General features: G+C 45.7%; 1 protein-coding gene across 2 annotated transcripts in view; it reads left to right on the forward strand.

The window, feature by feature from the left end:
- The window catches only part of MINDY4 (MINDY lysine 48 deubiquitinase 4), a 109,726-nt gene that overhangs the window by 4,235 nt on the left and 85,678 nt on the right, over window positions 1-19,813 (forward strand). For both annotated transcript variants that reach the window (XM_060632831.3, XM_078440865.2), the window contains exons 2-5: window positions 3,795-3,914; window positions 7,862-8,097; window positions 11,027-11,273; window positions 16,771-17,201. In XM_060632831.3, coding sequence (XP_060488814.1) covers window positions 3,795-3,914; window positions 7,862-8,097; window positions 11,027-11,273; window positions 16,771-17,201 — 1,034 coding nt within the window. The remainder of the gene's footprint in view (window positions 1-3,794; window positions 3,915-7,861; window positions 8,098-11,026; window positions 11,274-16,770; window positions 17,202-19,813) is intronic.

The raw sequence follows: 19,813 nt of genomic DNA on the forward strand, positions 1-19,813 counted from the left end.
CTGGGGAAGGCCACCCTCTCCCCGCATGCCTGTCCCTGCTAGCCTGCTCAAGAACACTGCTGTCGTCACCTCTTTATTGCATATATATTTTGCCTTTTCTACTGTCGCTCCTACAGAATCCCATCCTGACCCTCAAGTCCCTCCAGCTATTGGCCCATTTTTCTTCTCTCTTCTATAACCAAACCCCATGGAAGAGCTGTGTGTGCTCCGATTCTAATCCTGCTTCGGGCTTGCTCTAACCCACTCTAATCCGGCTTCTGTCCCCACCAATCCTTGGAAACAACTCTTGTCAAATTTGCCAATGATCTTTAATTTTCAGTCCTCACACTTCTTGATCTAACATTGTGTTTGGACAGTTGATTGTTGACTTTTGTGAAATGGTGCGGTGGGGGCGGGTGAAAAGAACAGCATGGACTGATTGTATTTTTTTTAAATTTTTTCTAATGTTTATATTTATTTTTGAGACAGAGAGAGACAGAACATGAGAGGGAGAGGGGCAGAGAGAGGGAGACACAGAATCCGAAGCAGGCTCCCTCCTGGAAACTCATTCTGCTTGGCTTCTGGAGACCACCTTCTCCCACTTCCTGGCCTCTGCTATGATTCTTTGCTGGTCTCTCTTGTTTTCTGGAGCTGTATGTGCTGGGGACTCAAAGACTCAATCTTCTCGGCTTCTCTCATTTTCCAGATGCCTCTGCCGGTCTACTGGATCCCAGTGCTGTCAATATGCTGATCATTCCCAAATGCCTGTCTCTGGCCAAGGTCTCTCTCAGAACTCTTACATTCTTTCCCACTGCCAATTTTATATTTCCACATAGATATGCAATAAATATCTCAGCACATCCAAAACCTAATTCCTGATTCCCTCTGTGTCTTGCAATTTTCCCCATTTCAGTAGGCAGTATCGCTGTCTTTCTGGTTGCTTGGGCCCAAACCTTTGCAATCATTCCTGGCTTTTTTCCCTTTCATATACCCCGCATCCAGTCCATCAGCCCATCTGTTGGCTTTAGCATCAGAGCACATAGAGAGCATAGCCACTTCTTTCCACCTCTCTTGCAACCACCCTGGTCCAAGCCACCTAGATAGCATCCTAACTAGTTTCTGCTTAATACCTTGTCTCCAAAAAATCTGTTCTCAACCTAGCAGCCAGTGATCCTTTAAAAATACAAGTCAGGGGCATCTGAGTGGCTCAGTTCGTTGAGCGTCTGACTTCGGCTCAGGTCATGATCTTGCAGTTGACAAAGTTTGAGCACCGCGTCGGGCTCTGTGCTAACAGCTCAGATCCTGGAGCCTGCTTCGGATTCTGTGTCTCCCTCTCTCTGCTCTTCCCCCTCTCATGCTCTGTCTTTCTCTGTCTCAAAAATAAATATAAATGTTAGAAAAAAATTAAAAAAAAATACAATCAGTCCATGCTGTTCTTTTCACCCACCCCCACCACACCATTTCACAAAAGTCAACAAGGCCTTTCCTTATCAGGCTCTGGGCAGCCTCTCTGACCTCATTTCCTGCGACTTTCCCCTGGTCATGCGACTCTAGCTGTACTGGCCTCCTGTGACTGCCACGGGGCCTTTGCACATGCTGTTCCTTGCTGAGAACACACTTCTCCCAAGTGTCTGCATGGCCTGCTCCCTTACTTCCCTCAAGTCTCTGTTCTAATGGCACTTAATCATGAAGCCTTTCCTGACTACCCTTTTATTAAAGTATCACACCTTTCCTGCACCCCCTCCTGGTCCTTTCTGTCTCTTGCTCTGCTAAACTTTCTTCCCCCCCGCCAGCGTATTATGTTTGTTCCCTTTTCCCCACTGAATATAAGCTCCATGAGGGCTAGGACTTTGATCCGTTTCCTCCTCTGCCTCCAGCAGCCGAACTAGTGGACCAGTGATTCGTTCCCTTCATTTCACAGATGGGAAAACCGGAAGATAGGAGTGAGCATAAGTAGCTGACTATGGAAAACAGTGTCCCTCTTCTGTGTCTCTGCTCTCTCCGTTTTATCTGTGCATAGTAGTGCACGTCAGCAGCTGCTGCACTGTACGTGTACCCCTTTGTTTGTGGTCCGCTTCGCCAACAGAATTGCCGCACCCTGTGAAGGAGTGGGGTTTGTCTTATTCCTTATGTATCTCCTGCATCTAGAAGAGCCCGCCACCTAGTAGGTGCGTGGGAAATGTTTGTTGAGTCATGGCGATTAAACGAACCAATGAGACCAAGGACTGGCTGATTCCCGAGGGCATCCTTGCCCACTGCCCTGGTGGTTTTCAGACGTCAGTGTGTACCACGGTCCCAGCGAGTTTGTTAAGTGTGCCAAGACTTGCCGATCTGAACCGTTGACAAATGTGAAGTGTTATCTAGCAGAGAGGGACTCTCGTTATGGTTTCTGCCTCACTCCGACTGGAAGGAAAGCCGTGGGGAAGGTGCTTGCTGTGAGCCCCACCTCTCCTTCTAGATCCCTCTCCCTGGAGTGCCCACACATGCCCCTACCTTTTCCCCAACATGTACACCCATTTCTTTCTGTTCTCCCTCCTCAACTTCCTTTTTATTCTCTGTGGTTCAAGGTTGTGTTGGTACCTCTTTTTGTTTTCACAAATTCTTCTTCCCTCGTTTCATGACAGGCAACAGGTCTTGTCTTGTTTGCCCATCAGCGGGAGCCTCTGTGAGATTCTGAACACAGAGGCTGGGAGAGAAATTGAGGCCTGGCTAGCACCAGGGTCTGGATCGTGAAGAGCAGAGGGGCCCCTTGGTGCCAGGCTGAACTGTTTGTGAGGCATCTCTTCCTTCTCTACTGCTCTGTGATCACCGGAGCCTGGGGAGGTGGGCAGGTAGTCGGTTCTTTTCCAAATGAAGAAGCCAGGTTCCTGGGAAGCATAGCGCCTGTCATTGCCAGACTATGTTTTAGCTGGGCCTTCTGGGAGGTCAGGGCTGGATGATGGCAAGTGGCTTTCCTGGGAACTCAGCAAACGTTTACCATGTGCTTCCAGTGGGCCCCAGGCCTGACCTTGCTGACTCACAGGCTGGGATGGCGGAACCCCCTGTCATGTGATCCTACTGTGTTACCCGGGCAAATCAACCCTTGCTCCCTCCTGAGAAAGGAATCATTATTGGCCTTTTGCTTATTTCTTTTTTCCTTTGGCTTATTTTTATTTGTTATTTATTTATTTATTTATTTATTTATCTATCTATCTATCTATCTATCTATTTATTTATACTTTAGAGAGAGAGAATCTTTTCTTTTAATGTTTATTTTTGAGGGAGAGAGCGAGTGAGCACGAGCAGGGGAGGGGCAGAGAGAGAGGGCAACAGAGGATCTGAAGCAGGCTCCACACTGACAGCATCGAGCCCGATGCGGGGCTCCAACTCATGAACCATGAGGTCATGACCAGAGCCGAAGTCGGACACTCTGCCGACTGAGCCACCCAGGCACTCCTCCTTTTGTCTATTTTTAAAGCTTCATATTCTGTGGCTCCAAATCTACTGTCAAACCCAGGGCTCCTGAGCCAGCCTTGGGCGAGTCAGTAACCTGAATCTCACTTTCCTTTCCTTTAAAATGGGCCAACAAGTCCAACCTTAGCTCAGCCCATGGGGTCACTGTAAGATTCAGAATAATAATTATGAAGATGTCGAGTGTAAAGGTTATATAAAAATAAATTCTCAAGTCAGCTTCTGGTGCTTTGCAGTATCCTTGCAAGGAAGGCAGGACAGGAATGATCATAATGAACATCAACAGTCTTTTGTTTATAACCTGCATCAGGGAATGAAAGGCTTTGGTTTAAAATGAAAAGAATGATTCAGATTTCTTCCCACAGGGCTTAAAGAAGACATGTGTGACCATGGACCAGGAACGCCCACGCTCTGACCTCAGCATAAACAGCAGAAACGATCTCCGCAAGGTTTTGCATCTTGAATTTCTCTACAAGGAGAACAAGGTACATACTTTTAAGGTGTGGTGTAATGTTCTGGAACTGAGATTGGCAATGTCAGAGCACTCGTGGGCCCGGCCAAGCTGTCGGAGATGGGTGGTGGGAGGCTTGCCGTGCCTGTGGCCGGGGAGAAACAGACCCAGCCAAGTGCCGACAAATCCCAAGTGTGAGTTGGGCTTCCAGCCTCAGGGAGGCCCCGGGCCGCCCCTGTGGGCTTATTGCGCATGTGTGGCTATGAAGCTCACTTTGAACCTGGGCCTATGACAGTTATTCCCTGTGCTCCCTCCTCCCTCATGAGGCTGTGTTTAGTCAGACTAAAGAATATAGTGTTGGGTTATACTAAAATTTTCCATTCCCGCCTGTGTAAGATTTTCCTTCTTCAGTTCTGAGTAATAGCTTATTTTTGAGTCCACTGTGACATTTAATGAGGCAGACCTGGGGCTTGGGCTCAGCTAACCCTGGTGCACCGGAGTTGAGGTAGCAAATGGAACAGCACTTCTTTGGTTGGGGGGCTGGGGGGGCTCCCCTGACCCCTCGGCCTTGTCCCTCCCTCCCCCTACCGGCTGTTACAAGCTTCCACGGCACGGCGCCGTGTACTTTTTCCTTTGTTGTGCTCAGCACACTTATAATAGACTGTTTGTGTGGTAGTTTAATTAGTGTCTGCTTCCCGACCACCTTGGATGCAGCAGGAGGCCAGAGAGGGCATCTCTGTTGTTCACTGTCGTATCCCCTACTTAACATGTTGCCTGAGGCCACGGCAAATGGTCCATGTGTATTTGTGGATTCTATGACTGACTGAATGAATGAAGCTACCATTCTGGCTTAATTGCTTTTTCTGCTACGAACGCGGTATCTTCTTCTTCTTTTTTTAATGTTTATTTATTTTTGAGACAGAGAGAGACAGAGCATGAATGGGGGAGGGTCAGAGAGAGAGGGAGACACAGAATCTGAAGCAGGCTCCAGGCTCTGAGCTGTCAGCACAGAGCCCGGTGCAGGGCTCGAACTCACAGACTGCGAGATCATGACTTGAGCTGAAGTTGGACGCCTAATCGACTGAGCCACCCAGGCGCCCTGAACGCGGTATCTTCTAATTTGCTTGAAGAATGGGCTCTCCAGTAGGTATTGCCTTGTGGTAGGGAATAGTGTCAGAGTTGGAAAGAATCTAATGATCATGCAGTTAAGCATTTATCATAATTTTTTGAAAAGGCAATAAAATGATATTTCCTGCAGAAGTCCAGATATGCAAAACAAAGAAGGGAAACCCCCTAGTTAGATTGGGGATAAAGAGGACTTGCCTTCTTGGCCTTTTAGGGCAGCCCCTCAGGGCTGGACTAAGCAGCTTCTATTTTTTATTTTATCTTATTTTTTAAGTTTATTTATTTTGAGAGAAAGAGAGAGAGTGTGTGAGTGGGGGAGGGGATGAGAGAGAGGGAGAGAATCTGAAGCAGGTTCCACGCTGTCAGCACAGAGCCCAATGCAGGGCTCAAACTCATGAGACCATGACCTGAACGGAAATCAAGAGTTGGACGCTGAACTGAGTCACCCATGTGCCCCAAAGCTTTGAAATTACTGATAGAATGGGCGACACATCTGGAGGAGCTGTGAGCCAGAGGAAAGTGGCTTGTCAAAATCTCACAGTGACTTACGGGGTAGGGGTGAAGCTAGAACCAGATCTAATTCTCAGTCCTACTATAGTAATGGCAGTCAAACTTCCTGTAATTGTAACCCTTTACTCAAACGATATCTTAGCAGATGAGGTTAGAGTGGGGGTGGGATGCCCGCCCCCCCCCAGCCCTCCAAGGCTATTTCTGAGACATCTGGAAAAACCTCAGAGCAGCTCAAAACCTGCCCTTGCACGTGTCACATAGCCCAGGGAGGAACCCAGGCCAAGTTTCCCTCAAACGAACAATGGTATCAACCTACAGGAACACTTAGGTTGCCACAAGTTCCTGTGCCTGACTTTGATGAGAAAAGGGCAGTGGCAGCCAGGTGAAGTCCTGGCATAGGTTCAGTAAAGACATCAGATCGATGCCCTTCATCCTTGGTCCCGGTGTGATACCGCTGCCCCTCCACCGCTTCTGTGTGGTCAGCTGGGGTCCTGTAGACCCCAGCACCAGACACTCAGCAGATCTCCATTGGCTGCATTTCAAGGCAGCAGAGTAGACTGTATATTTTAGAAAGGCTTTTCCATAGAAAGTGAGACGGGTAACCAGAAAATCAAATAACCCTGCTGATACACTGGGATTTTTTATGTAAATGCAACTTTACTTAATTTCCTGGAATCATCTTTGCCATTCAAGTTATTTTTATTTCTGCACTATAATATAGTCTCCCTAAGGTAATAATTATCTGAAGATACTTAAGATATTTTCATTAGATCTTGGTAAGTGCCCTGATTATTTGATTTATACAGTAGTTATTATACAATGAAATGAGCTTATATTTTACAGAAAGACATATTTATTAACCTATCTATCGCATAATGATTTTGACATTTGCACAAAGCTAGCCTGCTTCTAGGAAAGCCCTGCAATTTAATGTTAATTCCAGGAACTTGTTTTTCCCTATTAAAGATACAATATATAAAAATGCCAGTGTAAAATTAAGTTTTTGAAAAATGGTGTCTAGATTCATATAAAGGCTGTGAAGAGCCACAAAGTATAATTCATGTAACGCAGGGCTATAAATCTCTCGTATTGAAAGAAAAATAGGACGGTCTAAATTAATTATGCAACGCCTTTCCCCTGACTCTCTTCCTTGTGAGTTTCATTTAGACTTAGACAAAATAGTTCTTTTGGGCCCCATTCTAAAAAAATAAAGCTGTCCCCTTATTTTGACTGCCTGATAAATCTGTTGCTGTTGGTCATAACCCATTTGGCTGTGGGTGTGGGTCCCAGGATTTTGCTGTGCAGAGCAGGGGAATAGGAAGAGGGAAGGACTGGATGTGCCTGAGGGTCCTCTCTGTGCCAGGTTCTTTGTCAGGCGCTATATTGCTCTGATTGCAGACTCACCAAATGTCCCATGTCTGACCACACTTCCCAACAGCTTGGTGTTCCTGGGCAAGTGGGGTGGGGACTGACACAGTTCCATGGCCCGAGGTCAGCCTGTGGATTGCTGCTTGGATAACTATGTCCAGCTTACTTGGGGGAATTTTAAGAGAAGCCAGGACTCCAATCTTTGCAATTCTGGCTTAGTAAGACACAGCAGGACCTGGGAATATGTATTTTTAAAACCTCCAAAGATGATATTTGGTATTGTCAGGATTGGGAAATACTGATATCATTTCTTTCTAAAACCGACCACTATAGAGTTTCCTTTCTTTCTTTCTTTCTTTCTTTCTTTCTTTCTTTCTTTCTTTCTTTCTTTCTTTCTTTCTCTTCCTTCCTTCCTTCCTTCCTTCCTTCCTTCCTTCCTTCCTTTCAAGATTCTGGTGTAGATTGAGTCAATCCTGATGGCCTCTCATGTTTTTTGCAATAGACTGCTGCAGAAGAGTCCCTGTGGTCCCCAGTGTTAAATGCAGAGCACACAACCTTAGAGCACATTCGGGTCCCAAGTATTTATAAACTTGTAGAGTTAATGATCCCGAAAAAGGGTTTAGTTTTTTTAAATGAAGAGATATCTATTTTCTAAAATTACTCCTAGGAGAAAAACCAAGAGGAAATTTTCTTGGGTATTCTTCTATTCGTATCATATTTTATTACAGTTGTTCATCGGATCGCCTGACTCATGCATCGGATGATAGTTCTTTTAGGATAGAGATTTTTGTCTTCATCTCTGTTATACCATGGCACCTCGCACATGGTAGGCAGTCACTGAAAACTTGCTGAAAGAAAGAGTGTATGAATGAATAAGAAGCTGATAAACTATGTCAAAGAACTGGACTAGTCATCTTTTCCACCTTTTTCCCCTGAAGTTGTACCTGTGGTTAATGATATTTTTTCTTCCAATGATAGGCAAAGGAAAATCCTCTAAAAACAAACCTCGAACTCATTACCAGATACTTTCTGGATCACTTTGGGAATACTGCTAACAATGTCACTCAAGAAACACCAATTCCTGCACTCTCAATTCCAAAGAAAAATATCAAATCACCACCGAGAGGCTCAGAGACCACGCTGGTGAATATATATGACCTTGCAGAGGAAGATGCAGAATGGAGAACATCGTTGTCAGAAACAAGCAAAGCCAGGTATCTCTTCTTATTTACACTGTGAGTTAGTTTCCTATCACTGCTCTAACAAATGGCTATAAATGCCGTGGCTGTAACAGTCAGGGTTTTCTAGAAAAACAGAACCAATAGGAACCAACAGGATGTGTGTGTGTGTGTGTGTGTGTGTACATACATGCAAATATATACGCACATATATATGTGTATCCATATTATATATACATATATATATATTATTTTAAGGAGTTGGCTCACATGATTGTGGGAGCTGGCAAGTCTGATATCTGTAGGGCAGACTGGCACACTAGAAACTTAGGCAGTATTCTGTGTTATAGTCCTGAGGCAGAATTCTCTGGGAAACCTCAAGTTTTGCTCTTAAGGCCTTCAACTGATTGAATGAGGCCCACCCATATTATCTAGGGTAATCTTCTTTACTTAAAGTCAACTAATCATAGATGTTAGTCCTATCTTATAAACACCTTCATGGAAGCATCAAGGCTAGTATTTGTCCAAACAACTAGGCAACATGGCCTAGCAAAACTGACATAAAATTTAACCATCACCGTGTCTTAAAGCAACACAAATATATTATCTTACAATTCTGAGGTCAGAAGTTCAAAACTGGTCTGGGTTAATGACAAGGTGTCAGTAGGGCTTGTTCCTTCTGGAAGTTTTTGGGGCAAATCTGTTTCCTTTCCTTTTTTGGCTTCTAGAGGCTGCCTACATTCCCTGGCTTGTGGCTGCTCCCTCTGTCTTGAGGGCACATCACTCCAGCCTCTGCTTCTGTCATTGTATCCTACTCCAGACACTGACCTCCTGCCTCCCATCTAGCAAGGGCCCTTGTGACTCCAGTGGGCCCTCCCAGATAATAGAGGATAATCTCAAACTTTAACACATGTGCAAAGTCCCTTTTCCACGAAAAATAGCATTCATGGGTTCTGGGCTCAGGGCATCTTTGGGGGGCCATTATTCAGCTTCCACATTGTGTGCTTTCCAATTCCCTGTTGTGGGGCACTGTTACCTTTCTCTGGAGGCCTTGGGAGTAGAGGAGGATGCGAGGGGGGATGCTCATGGTTCAGATGTTTAACATTTGTCAGGTTCAGGGGCTTGCTTCATTTGCATTTTCTTAAAAACGAAACAAAACAGGTACAGGATTCCCTAAGCAAGTTAACACTGTAGAATTAGACACATCTGAAAAATAAGGCCTTTTGGACCTCTTAGGGAGAAAATGAATTGGGATTCTGGATTGAACCTCCATTATTTGGAAAGCAGTTATGTTACATTACAAACTTAATAGCCGCCGTAGTCACCACCAGTGAGTCTAACTCCCCGGGACTGGGTGTTTCCTTCCGGCTTTGTTGAGAAGCATTTTCTTTCCTGAGGGTAGCCAAAGTATAGGGTCTGGGCATCGAGCTGCCAAAGGATGAGCACCGTTAAAAACATTAACACAAGGCTTTGGATGTAAAAGTGAATCAGGGTGGTGCGGAAGAAGATGGTTCTTCTTCAGAGATCCTCACCGCCTGGCTGGGAAAATAAATATTTGAGACGATGAAGAGCCGGCAAAAGAAAGTAGTCGAGGCTCCCGAGTTCCACCCGGTTGCCCAAGCTACATATTTGGGTGTTATCCTTGACTTCTCCTAGTCTATCATTTTTGCCTCCATGAGTCCTTAATGACACTAGACTCTTTCCTACTTTCTCTGCCCCGACAGCAGTGCTTCAGTTCATACCCTCCCCTCTTGCCTGCACTGGCTCCCACCGGCTCTTCCCTGGTCTCTAGGCCTCTAGTGATCTGCTCGAGTGCACCCTCCACCTAAGAGAGCATGAGCTTCCTACAAAAGAGTCTGGCTCTGCTGGCTTCCCCACGGAAAGGCCTTCAGATGTTTCCCATGGCTTCCAGGAAAAATCCAAACTCCTAAGGGTAACTTGCAAAACTCTTTCCACGGTCAGCCTGCGTGGCTCACTTGGGCCTGTCCTGCTTTTACAGGCCTCTGTGTTAGTGCCCAGGGCCTCTGATTATCTCCTGCCTACTCATTCCTACAGACTCCGTGCTGTCCTCTCTGCAAGTTGTTCTCAGCTTCTCCAGGCTGGTTCTGAGCCCTTCCTCTGCCGGACATGCCCCAGTCATGGCACATATGACCGCTTCTCTCACATGTGACCCAGTGCTTGGTGATAAGCAGCTTGGCACAGAGCAGCAGTCAGTGCCCCTTTAGGCCAGAGTCTAGTGGTAGAAAGCATCCCAGCCTGTGTCAGAAGGGCTCTGGGTGATCCATCACAGATCATAGGCGAACATCCTCTTTATCTGGGTCTCTGGCTCTGTTCTTTCTCATTTTTGTTATTCCTCCTTGCTTACCTCCCTGTGTTTCACCTTCTTTTGTTCTCTTGCTCTCTCTCTTTAACATACACCACACACACACACACACACACACAATCTATCTTTCTTACTCTCTTTCAATGCCGAGCAACCCAGGAAAGAAGGCATTAGCATGCCCAACTTAACTGGACATTAACTGAATAGTTGTGGGAAAATTTACCACAGGTCTCTATCCACCAATCTCAATGAGGTACAGTAAGACTGGGTTCCATGTAACTCATGACTGTATTGAAGGGCTATGGTTTTCTATAACTTGGGTCTGGAATAAGGATGCTCTTTATATTTGAGGATACACAATATCTAAGGATATTTGAAGAATCCTGTCATGGGTCATCAATTCTGATTTTGTTTCTTGTTTCCTGGTCTTATTTTATAGGTCCGATTTGCCCTGATATGAAAGTATTTTCTGTTCTTTACCTTAATGATAGGCACTGGCTGGTTAGAATCCTGGCTGGTTAGAACCCTCGCATAGTTATGAATGGGCTTGCTCTGTGTGCCTGTTGAATGTGGAATTTGTTATCAATGTTAGCTGTTCCTTTTGGGGAATCTGTTTTAATGGAGATATATCTTTTTTTGCAGACATGACAATCTTGATGGGGATTTACTTGGTAATTTTGTATCATCCAAAAGGCCCCCACACAAACGTAAGCCCACGCAGGCTGTCCCAGGTGAAAGTCCCCCCGTGGCCTCTGCATGGGAGAAGATGGACAGGCTTCAGTTATCAGAACCTTCCTTGGACACGAAAAGGATGGGAGAGAAGATCAGGCCAAAGTCTGGCCTGATTGTCCGAGGCATGATGACCGGGCCCATCGCCAGTTCCCCGCAGGTAGGGTTGCCGATCTCACTGCTCGTGTGAGAGTGGAAAGTGAGAGGCAGGCAGGGCTTAAGGAGCTGCCTGGGATCATTGGAGGGTTCCCCACGACGTAGTCCAAGAAGCGGGGAGCTGTGAGCTGGGATGGGAGGAACACCTGCCTGTGTCTTCTCTGGTTGTACTGTCAAAAAGACAGTACATGACTGTCAGCCAGACAGTGTACGATCCTTATGGGATCATGGCCAGGCCTCGTTTCCTTCCCTGCCCTCAGTTTACCCACCATGTCAATGAGGTGGATGCCATGGCTTTGTCTTCCTTTGCTGAGTGAGAACACATGCATCTTCTAGTTTTACCTTTGCCATTCAGGAGTGGTGGGTGACCCATCTGAGTCTAGAGAAAATCTTTTTTATTTTTTTAAGACATCATAGTTAAAAGGGTAAAAGAAGTCCCAACCCTAATAGTTTCATTTGCTTTGCTTTAAAAAGAAATTCTAATAATTTCACATCATTCTTTCATAGTCTTCCTTAAGGAGGGGCTCTGGTAGGGTCGCATTAGGTGGGGGGACTAAACCAAATGAGAGAATGAATATAAAAGGAGTTTGTGAAACAACAAAGAAACAGAAAACCAAAGGAAAACCAAACACCAAGTCACAGTGTAGTATTAGTCAAACGAGGGAGCCTGAGCAAACCCACGTAGGTCATCGGTGTCCATGGCTGGTCACGTCCTGTCCTGTGCTGCATGGCTAGATGTGGGCTGTGGCTCTAGAGGCTGGTGTTATTCTCCCATTTCACTTGGAATCAAGACATAAAGAAGCCGACCCTCTCCCTGCCTCTGCCTGCGTCTCGTGGGGTTTTGGTCAAGGTCTTTATTCCTCTTGGCCGTGGTCTTGTTTGTTAGATCAGGTGGCTAAGGCTCTGCCGAGCACTGGGATTTCACAGCTTGGAGATGGTCCTACAGTCTTGGTGTCCAGGTCAAGGAGGCGAACCAGTGTGTGGCTCACAGTGCACGTTCACATCATGTCCCATCCTCCTGTCTTGTGTATTTGGAGAGGGACTGGACCATGCCTAGAGGAAAGCTGCCAGGAAGGTGAAGAGTTTGGCGGAAGTGGCAAGATTTGGGAATGTTTAGTCTTGGGAAGAGAAGACAGAAGGTGGGAGGAGGGGCAGAACAGAAGAGATTTCTTCCAACACGGATGTAGGAATAACCCGGTCCCAGGATGGCAAATGCCTGCAAGTGCCCGATGCTGTGCCTGCAGCAGACATTGCTAGTGAGCTCAGTGTTCTTTTCCTGTCAAGCCCGGATGTGACGTCACAATCTCCTGGGCATCTTCGGCCAGTGCTCCAAATGGGTGGACTGGAGTGGCGAGTGAGATGATCCCTATCAGGCCTCTTGAGCTTAGGCTGTGGGCCTCCTGAGAGCAGGGACTCTGCCATACTTGTGTGCAGAGCGCAGTGTGGGCTTTTGTTGGGGTGAGTGGTGTAGCCTGGCCTGATGTCTCCTGAGAGCACACCTGGGACCAGCAGGTGGAGGCCCGTATGAGGAACTTCAGTCAGAGATGCTTCAGGAGGAGAGCAGGCCATGTCGGAAGCAACTAGACTAGTTGGGTCAAGGGGAAACCAGGGACGCTCTCTGCTGGAGACATTGTTTTACACCCTATCAGTGGTTCTCAAACCACTGTAGTCTCAGGGTCTCTCCATACTCATAAAATTACTGAGGGGCCTGAAGAGCTTTTGTTATGTGGGTTATAGCTGTTGACATTTGCCACGTTAGAAATTGAAACTGAGAAATTAAAAAAAAAAATTTACTTACTAAACCATCAACAATAGTAAACCCATTACATTTAATACAAATAACATGTTGTGAAACCAAACCCCGCCCCCCCCCTCCCATATTTTCCAAAACAAAACAGTAATGAGATGAGGAGCACTGTTTCACATTTTTGCAAATCTCTTTATGTCTGGCTTAGTAGAGGATAGTTCAAGTCTCATATTTGCTTCTCCATCCAGTCTGTCCCATTATGATAGTTTAGTTGAAGTCCATGAAGAAAATATGGCCTCACACAGATATGTAGTTGGAACAGGGAAAAGCGTGTAATTAGTCTCTTCTGGAAACCAGGGGTATTCTTTGATACTGCACCAAACTAGACAAGTTGTGGTTTCTTATTGTGGAGTCTGAAAGCATAGCCAGGAACTTTTTGTACCTTACCAATATCTATCGGTCTGCCTTGCACTTTGAATGAATCTTTTGCCACTGCCTAGTTTAGTAACACGATGCATTTGCTCATTTGGAAAATATTGGCTTACTGAGTTATCCGGGTTCCTGAGATCTTCTGAATGTGAACACATTTCATTAAAAAAAAAAAAAAAAAGAAACAACAACAACAACAAAAACAACCCAACAACACACATCAAAAAAATCACATTGCTTGATGTTGCCACCCAATTCATCAGAAGAAATTTTTAAGTGCTGAGAAGCCCTCAAGCTCACCGTGGCTGATTCAAGTTTCCCCAAATTTTCATTTTTACCTGATAATTTGTATTTTATCACTGACCGTTCATCAGTTGTTTCACTTGAAGTGACAGGCTCAGTTTATTTTCAAGAAAACGCCTGCCAGATACCCAAGTCTGAGTAACCATAGTTTGTCTGTCAGTTGTTCCGCGAAAAACATTAGCAAGTTCGTTTCACAGCTCAGATGGTTGCACAAGTGCTTTTCCTTGAGACAGCCGGGTCCTCTGCACCCAGAGGAGTGCGTATATATACCTCCCATTTTGTCCCATGGAATATTAAACAGATGTGGACCATAGGGTTGAGATTGAATACAGTTAGTAAGTGTTATGCTTCAGCATGGACGTTCTTTCTCTTTTCTTTTTTTCCAATTAAAAAAAAAATTTTATTTATTCTTGAGAGAGAGAGAGACAGAACATAAGCGGGGGAGGAGCAGAGCGAGAGAGGGACACAGACTCCAAAGCAGGCTCCAGGCTCCAAGCTGTCAGCACAGAGCCTGATGCGGGGCTCGAACTCACAAGCCATGAGATCATGACCCGAGCCAAGGCTGGATGCTTAACCATTGACTGAGCCACCCCGGCGCCCCTCATCATGGACGTTCTTAAGCAAAATTAGCATTTTACTTGTGTACTGTTATTGCAAGTGGTGGCAAATACCTCCGGTGCTAGTAAAGTTCGGTGCCACCCCCTGGATTCGTGCTACTGGCCAGCAGTTTTTCCCACCAGGGCATTTGCATTATTACAGCGAATGTCAACACAGTGAAAAAGGCAACTCATGTCATATCATTATTATGAAAAGAGGTTTGAGCTCCCTAGAAGGATTTGGGGACCTTTAAGGCTGGCGGATCACACTTTGAGAACTGGTGGACCAGATGAATGCTGGGGTCCTGTCCTACAGCGACATCCCATCACATCCGTGCACTTGAGACCCCCTTCACAACTGAGATTCGAGGCAGATTGCATAGATCTGCTTTACCACTAGGAGGTTGACCCAAACTTCTGAAGGGGGGGTTGATTGCCTCGGGAGGTGTGTTTTTCCCTTGGGGTACCTGAATCCTATGAAGGGCATTGAAAGATGGGACAGGTTGTTGTAGAATTTCCCCAGGCTTTCTAGAAAGTGTTCTGTGGACCTGTGAGTACCTTGGCCATACTTAATTGGTTGCTCGAGAGAAAAGAGCAAGATTTGCTAAGTATTTCATCATTTTTTTTTTTTTTTTTTTTTTTTTTACTTACTAGGTCAGCTCTGTACTTACGAAGGATGACTAAGAGGCTGGGTTCCCTGCCTTTGGCCAGAGCTTGGGTCTCCTTGGGAATGGTGACTAATATTTTCTGCACTGTGTGGCAGGGATGCCCTGGTGGCTTTCGGAGGGTTGTAGTGCCTAGTAATTTCCACTAGGCAAGAATACTACAGAATTAGCTATTTTTATTCCAGCTCGGGCTTTACCACTGGGTTCAGGATTATTTCTGGAAATTCTGAGAGATCCCAAATTTTAAACCCAGGAAAAGCCTTGCAGGTCTGTTTTTGTTCCCTCTACCTCCACTCCCCTATCCTAGATTGGTAAATTGAGTTCCCATTTCATCAGTTGATCATTGACAGTAAAATAGGACATTTCTGTTGACTCCTTTCAAATTCCTTCATTTCAAAAACTAAGCAAGCCTTGAGCGCTTACTAGGTATAGGTCCCTGAGCTGGGAACTCTGGACACCAGAGATGAATGAAGATTGGCCTCTGCTGTTCCTGGTCTATCAGCAGGAGAGGCTAAGGCCCTGTGTGACTGGGGACTGGGGAAAAGCTAGAGAGCAGTGGCCGATGTTTGTTGATTGCCCTCATGGGTCTGGCTCTGTGCCAGTGCCTTCCATGGGTGTCTCCCTTCATACTATGATCTTGTGGAAAATAGATGCTATAGGTCCCCAATCCCTCATTTGACCTTTGGGCCAGATGTGTTTTGGAATTCAGAATTTCATTATTTTCAGGGAAGAAACACCATGCACAAACCATATATCACCTAATGCTTTGCGGTAGGGTTTGGGGTAGCACCCCCTAAGCAAAAATATTGACATTTCTACAACTAAAGATATGAATATTCACACTAGAAAAAGACTGTAAACAACCTCGTAACAGTTCAGAAGAATTTGCCACAGGATTCCAGAAGAAACTTGTTTTGAGAGGTTTTAGAAATTACAGATAGTGTGGGGTGCCCAGAAGGCTCAGTTGGTTAAGCCTCTGACTCTTGATTTTGGCTTGGGACCGAGACCCTGCATCAGGCTCTGCACTGACAGCTTGAAGCCTGCTTGGGACTCTCTCCTTCTCTCTCTGCCCCTCAAAATAAACATTAAAAAAAAGAGAAATTAGGGGCGCCTGGTTGGCTCAGTCAGTTAAGTGTCTGACTTGGGCTCAGGTCATGATCTCGCATGATCTTCGTGGGTTTGAGCCCCGTGTCAGGCCCTGTGCTGATAGCTCAGGGGCTGGAGCTTGTTTTTGTTATTATGTGTCTCCTCTCTTTCTCTCTGCCCCTCCTCCACTCATGCTCTGTTTGTCTGTCTCTTTCTCAAAAATAAACAAACATTAAGAAAAAAGAGAGAAATTCCAGATCGTGGATTGTGGACAGGTTATATTACAGGTGAGGGCAGTGGGGGACAGAGAAATTAATAACTTGCCACAGGGAGCATGGCTGGTAGGTAGGTGGTGATGCAGGAATTGGGAAACAGATCCGACCCTGGAGCTACAGCTGCACCTGCTCCTGGACGCTGTTCTCTGTAAGACTGTGGGAGAAGGGCCGAGGCACGCTCTTGGGGCTTATGCACGTGGAGCACGGTGACAGCATTACGGATGTGGCAGCCTGTGAGTACCTCCTCAAAGGATAGGTGGGATTTTAAGAGGAGTTGGGAATGGGGAAAGATGTTCCAGGGGGAGGAAACGCCATGGGCAAATGCTTGTCGTGTGGGATGGAGTGTTTTCCCACCTCCCTTGAAGGGAATCCTCACTGCCCTTGTCCTTGCCCCTTTCAGGATTCCCTTCGCAAGCGCTCCCTGAGGCGGTCCCTGTCCTTGAGCAGCGGCGCCCCCCAGGCCCCCGAGGAAGAGGGCCAGAAAGTACCTGAGCTCTCCGCCGGTGCCCTGGCCCATCCTGCAGCCCAGGAGGGCCTGGCGTCCAGCACTGGCTCCACTTCCAGAAGTCCCCTGGGCCCACTCAGTGAGCTGACCTCAGAAAAACGGAAAACCACACCCAGCAGCCCCCCTCACTTGCCCAGCAAAGGGCTCCTGCAGAGGGGGAGCGGCAGGTGGCGAGATCTTGCAGAGGACAGCCCAGCTGTGGACAGTGGCCCGGAGGGCAACAGGATGCCCTCGAAGTTCTCCTTGCCAGGTGGGAGTGCCAGGACGACCCAGGAGAGGCTGGAGAGAGCGTTCACACGGCAGGGGACCCAGCCCCTGCCCCTCAGGTGAGCAGGCTGTGCTGAGGTGATGGCTTTCCCAGAGATCTGCCCAGTCCCCCGTGGCTCTTTGGGCTCTCAGACCAAGCCTGTGAAGTCCAGAAAGTGGGTATGGTCCTCCCATGAGGGAGAGAACAGCCCAGAGTGCGTACATATGGGAAGCTTCAGAGGAGGGAGGGTTCCTTGGTCCTTTTTTCTTCTCACAGTCTTGATACTTTGGCATGTGATTCCCAGACTTACCTGCAGCAACATGGCCAGGTTGATGTGGCGTAAGAGATGTTTCTTGTGGGAGGCCCCAGACATGGTGATGTATCGGCTCCCACAAGGCTCTTGGGGGCAAACTTTTTTGTGTGTGTTACTCTTCTTTTATTCTTTCACAATAGACCTTGATGATTCCTATATTGATTCATCTTTGAATGTCAACCAACCTTACATTCCTGGAATAAATCTTACTTGGATGTATTATCTTTTTATATATTATTTGATTAAATTTATTAATATTTGTATGTAGGGTTTTATATATAAATTCGTGAAGGAGATTGCCTAGCAAATTTCCTTCCTTGCAACAACACCATGAGATTCCATTATCTAGGATATGCTTGAAGGGGTGCCCCTTTTTTCTGTTCTCTTGAAGAGTTAGGCACTTGGGTGCTGGTGGTACAGGCAAACTAAATAGATTATAGTCCATAAACTCCCTTTATGACCCTAGTAAGCTGGGCCTACTCTGCTTAACACATTTTGTGGCTATGTTATTCGATGCGTGTACATGTAGAAGTTTTGTATCTTCCTGTCGGATAGACTTTTCTATCATTATGAAATTTCTATCTCTGGTAATGCTTATTGCCTTAATGTCTATTTAGGGAGAGCTACCCCAGCCTTCCTTTGATTATAGTATAGCGATGGACTATCTTTTTCTATCTTTTTACTTTCATCCATTCTATAGCCTTTTACTTAAGGGTTCCGACCAAAACCCTATGGGGTTTGCCAGGATCCTTCCCTCTTTTTTAAAAGATTATAATTTATTTAAGCTAAAAAAAAAAACCCACACAAAAACCCAGTTCACCCATTCCTCCACCCTCTGCTCCCCTCAGCCTTCTTTTGTGATACCTTTTATGGCGACAGATTTTCCTCTAAGCAATGCTTTGTTGTATTCCGTGAGTTCATATGTTGTCTATTCATATGACTTAGTTTAAATATTTTCTAATTCCCGTTGTGATTTCTTCTTTTGACCCATAGGTTATTTAGACACATATTGACTGAAGCAAACATCTGGGGTATTTTTCTGGTTTCTGTTTTTGATTTCTGGCTTGTTTTCACTTCAGTCACATACACTCTGTATGAGTTCAGTCTTTTGATATTTGTTGGGATTTCTTTATGGCCCGGTATAGATTTAAAGCTTATCTCTTCTCAGCAGTGAATATTGGGAATTTTTAATCCTCTCAGATAATTTTTATTTTAGTTGGGATAATTATTGCCTTTACATTTGCCTGTTGCGTTTGGTAGGATGAAAAGATCCGCTTCTATTTTTCTCCACAGAGTAAGACAGTTTTCCAGCACCATCTACAACCTGTTCCTCACCCCACTGATTCATGAAGCCACCTTTATTCTTTACAAAGTTCCCATTTCGATGTGGGTCTGTCTTTGAGCTCTCTATTGGGGTTATTGGTCTTCCGTCCTTTTTTAAAAATCTAAAACCACATGACCATAGCTTTTATTACTATGACTTCGTAGTTATAGCTTAGTATCTTGGTGGGGCCAGTCCCCCCTTCTCTTCCTTTGTTTCAGCATTGATGTAGCTACTTCTGTTTTTTTACTTGAAAGTTTTTTTTTAAAGGTTTATTTATTTATTTTGAGAAACAGAGAGAGAGGGAGAGAGCACAAGTGGGGTAGGGGCAGAGAGAGAGAGAGAGAGAGAGAGAGAGAGAGGACTCCAAGCAGGCTCTGTGCTGACACACTGCAGAGCCTGACGTGGGGCTCAGACCCACAAACCCCGAGACCATGACCTGAGCTGAAATCCAGAGTGGCCACCCAAACCACCGAGCCACCCAGGCGCCCTCTTGTAGCTACTTCTAGATCTTTATTCTTTCTACAGGTCTTTTTTCCCGTTACCCAACATGGGTAGAACTGACTTGTCCTCTTGCCATAAAGGCCCGACTTCCGAATCATTTCGTGACTGGCTCTTTCTTGTCAGTCAGATGTTCTGGACTCAGACTGGTTTTCTCTGACCAACTGCACCTCTACCCCCGCATTTCCAGCCTATTTTTTTGACCTCTCAGCACCTATCATTACCTGAAGTTATTTTATTTACTTACCCATTATGTGTCTCCCTCACAATAGAAAATAAATTTCATGAGATCAGAGACTTTATATTCCCTGCTCCTAGAATAGTGCTTGGTACACAGAGGGCATTTGATGAGCATTTGCTTAATACTATTTCTACCACCACCAGCAGCAGTAACAAGATCGATAAACTTTTGAGATTGACCTGTTTTGTGTAAGACACTGTTCTAAGTGTTTTGAGTAAATTCACTCTTTTAATCCTCATACGGTTCTAAGAGGGATATACTATTATAATTCCCATTTTACAGGCGAGGAAGCTCACCCAGAGAAGTGGCTGTACT

This window comes from Panthera onca, chromosome A2, assembly GCF_046562875.1.
Source record: "Panthera onca isolate mPanOnc1 chromosome A2, mPanOnc1 haplotype 2, whole genome shotgun sequence".
NCBI lineage: Eukaryota > Metazoa > Chordata > Mammalia > Carnivora > Felidae > Panthera > Panthera onca.